Raw genomic sequence first — 5,175 nt, forward strand, 5'->3', positions numbered from 1 at the left:
ACTCGGAAATGTCCGACTTCAGTGCTTTCAAGTCAACTGGGACCTCGGGAATAATGAGCTCCGGCTGGGAAAATCTTTTTGAACGGTGATCCAACTTGGAATTCGAAGTCGGGACACTGCGCACCTTTCCAAAGTTCAGACTTTCCGACTTGAAAATCCGATCACTGACGTCATGATTTGACCTCGTTCCCCCCCCCCCCCGAGTTGCCAGTTGTCGTTAAAGCACCATTTCACTAGACTATTGACATTATGACCACGATGATAAGAAAATACAATTCTTAATTCTAATTTAATTTCTCAGGTTTGTATCATCAATAACTTAGACATAGGCTAAATAACAAGCACAAAAGTCAAATCACGAATAAAGCCTAGCCCCATGTAAAACTCATTCCAAGGAGGGCAGAGTGTCTGTGGGTTTTCGCTCTACCTGTTTTCTTGATTGATGAATTAAGGTCACTAATTTGTAAGGAACTACCTACCCTCACCTGTTTGTCTAGGTCTTAATCGAAAGAATACATTTTAAAGCGGCAGACACTCGGCCCTCAGTGGAATGAGTTTGACCCCCTGTCAAGTAAGAAACCATTGTTTAATACACCGAGAACGTCTAACAGTAGGCCTAATGCTGGAACGTATAAATAGCCAATCATCCATAAAGCCTAGGTTTATTTAGTTCAGTGTGATGTACAGAGATTTAGATTTTTTTACATCCATTGCTGAATTATTTAGCTTAGCCTACAGCCATGCAAATAACCGGGGTAAGCCGCTCTGCAAAACGGGCAACTCTGGTTAGCTTCGTGATATCTCTTGGGGTCTCCTCTTTTAGGCATCGACGACACCAACAGTTATTACTGTGACGACCCTGGGTTTATACGCGCGGAAATCGACAATGTCGCTTGAGCATGCTTTGGAGGCACAGTCAATAGCGCACCGGACCTCGAGGTCGAAGGTTCGAGACCTGCTCCCTGCTGTTTCATTACAGTACATTAATTTCCAAAGGAGAGCTGTGATTGCCTTGCAGCATTGGGTTGCAGAGGCAATTCGTTCTGTGGTGCACACGTTGGATTTTGCACCAAACTGTATGTGTTAAATGGCTTGACAGAAATAGTAGCAGAAGGTGAACTATTTAACTGTTGCCCACAGCTCACTGTCGGTGTGATGGAAGCGGTCGCTTTTGTGTTGATTTTATTAGTGGAGTCAGAATCAGCCCCACCTCTCAACAATCAGAAGTGACCCCACGTTCATATAAAAGTCGTCGGAGGCGAGGATTTGTTGTGGTGTAACGTTACTTGATACGATCAGAGTTGCAGTAAAGACCGATATCAGACGTGAAAAATGCTCATGGACTGGAAGATCGTCGTTCCTTTGCTCGCGGTGGCATTCATCGTGGTGAGCGCCGATGGGATACCGGGGGGCGTCGTGGACGCAGATATGAAGGACCAAGCTACCAGAGACGCGCTGCAGTTCGCCGTGGCCGAATACAACAAGGAAACATACAGGGTATGTTGGCAGGTGGCCAAGGTTGTCAAGGCTCAGAAACAGGTCAGTCCCTTTTTTAAAGATTATTTCATTTAGTTGAATGACGTCAGTGTTGGCTGTTCGTTGTGTGCGTAGTTAAAAAAAAATTTTTTAAATCATCCCGCTGTTCAATACTTAAATTCACTCTGGCTATCTACTCTGATTTCAGGACAATGTCGTCTGTGTGCCAGAGGCAGAATAACTAATGATGTGTGTAGTGTCTTAACACTTAGTACTTATTTATGTAATAAGAAAGACTCTGAATACAAGCAATTGAATTGGAGCTTCACATTTACTCAAACGAGTTAGTACCAGAATAACAGAACAACACTGCGCATGACCAAGGGTGCACAGTTGGTCACCGACGCTCCAGATAACAGCCTAACCAGCTGAGCTGGTGCAAGTGGAATGGTCAGATGTTCTCTCATTTGTCTGGAAGCAGCAAGCTCACTAACTTTACGCCTCGATCACATCCGACAGGGTCTTTGCATTTTGCCCGAGAAACCAGTGTTTGGAAGATATATTGGCACAGGTGTTAGGCCTGGGAGGAGGTCGAGGACCGGTAAATCGTGCCAATATGTCCTTAACACCGGCTTCGAGGGCGTTTATCACTTTTATACAACGGGTTACCAACATATTCAAATATTGATTGACATAGTATCTTAACTTTTATTTTGATTATTCATACTATTTCATTATTTCACGAGATGTAGTCCCGAAAAGTCTACGGTTGCTGCCCAAGCGGTCGGTCGTTCGTTCTATGGTTTCGGTTACCGGAGACTCGACCAGTCAGTCAGTCGTTCAAAATGTTCCATTGAAATACTATTTGGCAACAGTCTTATCCCTTGCTTGCCAACTATGGCTAAATTAGTTACGTCAAAACAATGAAGACAGAATAACAGAAAAGTATTTGCGTTTACGTTTTCTAGCGACATTGTATTTAGATATACACTTAACAATGAGCTATAGAGCTGTGCTATTTCACCTGGCATAGGTAATGTTGTTGTTCAGAGGAACTAGCTAACACAATCACTTCAAATTGAAGCTGAAAGGGCAGAAAACTAGCTGCATTTAATTTGACCTGTATTTCTTTATATATCCATTAAACTATGCCGGTGTGAAATGGTTAGCGAGGTGCGCCCTAATAGTGACTCAACCGGTGTCGTCAATTGCTCTGAGACCTTGACGTAGTTTCCCTTGCTCTGCAAGGGCCGCGGCTTTTGTGGGGCGATAGGTAACGGTGCTTTGTGGGGAGGCAGTTGTTGTGTGCACACGGTCCCTGGTTCGAACCCTGGTAGGGGTGACGACTAAGGCACCGTGGTTTTTACTGGCCGAGAAACTCTCTTCCCAATGCAAAAGACAGACAGTAATGTTTATACAAATATCCGCTGTTGAAAATCAAATGCCAGTCTAAAAGAAATGGGAGATCAATGTCTAGATGTTTTTAAAAAGTGGATGAAGTTTATAAACAGCCTGGCAGGGTTGACTAGAAAGTGGATTGGAGAAAGTGGATTTGCACAGTCAAATGGAACAGATTAAATGGTCACGTCAACATCCTACCTTTAGCTGGTGCTAATTTGTGGAATAAACAATGTCTGAAATGCGGTTTAAACCTATCAGCATCCAGTATTAGACCCACCCGTTTGTATAATTACCTATAACGCAGGGTATGTTTGAACCATATAATTAAATGCTATAGTTGGGGGGAAAAATAACGTTTGAGCTACTTTTGAAAGCAAAAGTCACATTTTGCTAGGACTGATGGTTAGCTAAACAAGCAAGTCTGTTTGTTGGGTTACAACGGAAACTTCTGTAGCCATCTAGTCAACTTGCTAGCTACTTCGCTGGATGGTGAACACACTTGTGGTAAATTATAGTTTTGACGTAAAAGGAATAATCAACTCAGAGTTCTATCCATTCTCTGGAAAATAATTTAACTCCGTGTAAGGTCAGTTCCACTCCGCTTTAGTGTCGTGGAACAAGCCTTCCACGTCGTTAGAAAAAAAACGTAGCTAGTTATCTGGCTACTGTCCCGAGTAACTATCTAGTTTAATTATGTTTTATACACAACGTTAGCTATTACTTGATGTTTTGAGGTAGTTAAAAAAAAAAGTGAAATGTATAACATAAATGGCCTCAAACCTTAACTACCGTAGAGATATTGTAAAATATAGAACGCATAGCCCCCTCGTTGATCCCTTACGTAGTTGGTGATGAGTGGAGACAATGGGAGCCTATTGTCGGGACTAATGTGACTGACTATAAGATTAATATTGCCTTATGTATCCTCTGGCTCAGTGAACAATGCTCACTTGACCATTATGCAGTGGACTCATTTTTTTAAACCATGCGGTCATCTGCACTGTTTTTAGTAGTTCAGTTCTAGCCATAGAAATAGAATCACTAGAACAGGTTCCTCATTCAAGATGGGTGATTTCTATGTCCGTGGTCTGACGTGCTGACCATCCTCTGCTTACAGGTGGTAGCTGGGATGAAGTACATCTTCACAGTGCAGATGGCCAGGACCCTGTGCAGGAAGGGAGGTGTGGAGAAGTACCTCACTGTGCATCAGGACCAAGCTGTGGTAAGGACCACTAGGCTAGCCTGGTCCCAGATCTGTTTGTATGTTTTGTCAGTTGTTATGCTTGCTGAAGGTGTGTGATCATACCAACTCGTGTTGCTTCCTGTTTCCTCAGACCAACCAGTGCACCTTTGAGGTGTGGAGCCGCCCCTGGCTGGGAGCGATCCAGTTGATCAAGAATGACTGCCAGCCGTTAAGACCCAAAGGAGAGACGACTTCGTCTCGTCTTCTCCATAACTAGTGCAATGTATTACTAATGCTGGTCAACCTCTGACTATATAAACAAGAATATAATTAATAATTCTATTACTTTATTCATTCCCACACCAATAAAATAACTTTTGTCTTAAATTTAGTATTAAAATAGTTCGTAGACTCTGTGCAAATGTTGAACAAAATAAAGAAATGGTTTGTTACATCGACATGTGGTTATTTGCTTCATCTTCTTGCCAGATGACCAAATCTTAGATGGACACCTTTTGTGACAATAGCACAAGGTTCAGAAATATAACTGTCAGTCACACCCAATGATTCACAGGACATGAAGGACAATGCACATTTTATAAAGGCTCATGCATTCAACACAAGGCATAATGACAAAGCAGAAATGGTTTTAGACACTGTTGCATGTGTGTTAAAAATTGAAACTGATATCACACTTGCATAGCTATTCAGTTTTCAGACCCTTTACTCAGTACTTTGAAGCGCCTTTTGGCAGCCACTACAGCCTTGAGTCGCGTATGACTCGAGTGTGGCAACCCAGTATTAACGTGGCTTTTCTCCCATTCTCTGCAGATCCCCCTCAAGCTCTGTCAATTTGACTCTGGGATGCTGGCCTTCTACGTATAGTTTGTTCTTTTGCCCATCTTAATATTTTATTGGCCAGTCTGAGATATGGCTTTCTTTACAACTCTGCCTAGAAGGCCAACATCCCAGAGTCGCCTCTTCACTGTTGACGTTGAGACGGGTGTTTTGCTGGTACTACTTAATGAAGCTGCCAGTTGAGGACTTGTGAGATGTCTTTCTCAAACTAGAACCTAACGTACTTGTCCTCTTGCTCAGTTGTGCGCCGGGGCCTC

At 42.8% G+C, this 5,175-nt stretch overlaps 1 protein-coding gene across 1 annotated transcript; it reads left to right on the forward strand.

Annotated features, from left to right (window-relative positions):
• Window positions 1-1,075: 1,075 nt before the first annotated feature.
• On the forward strand, window positions 1,076-4,518 carry LOC118942071 (cystatin-like). The gene is made up of 3 exons (XM_036956351.1): window positions 1,076-1,539; window positions 3,995-4,099; window positions 4,212-4,518. The coding sequence occupies exons 1-3, from the start codon at window positions 1,333-1,335 to the stop codon at window positions 4,335-4,337; spliced, it is 438 nt and encodes a 145-aa protein (XP_036812246.1). The 5' UTR covers window positions 1,076-1,332; the 3' UTR covers window positions 4,338-4,518.
• Window positions 4,519-5,175: the final 657 nt, after the last annotated feature.

This window comes from Oncorhynchus mykiss, chromosome 20 (assembly GCF_013265735.2).
Source record: "Oncorhynchus mykiss isolate Arlee chromosome 20, USDA_OmykA_1.1, whole genome shotgun sequence".
In the NCBI taxonomy this organism is placed as follows: domain Eukaryota; kingdom Metazoa; phylum Chordata; class Actinopteri; order Salmoniformes; family Salmonidae; genus Oncorhynchus; species Oncorhynchus mykiss.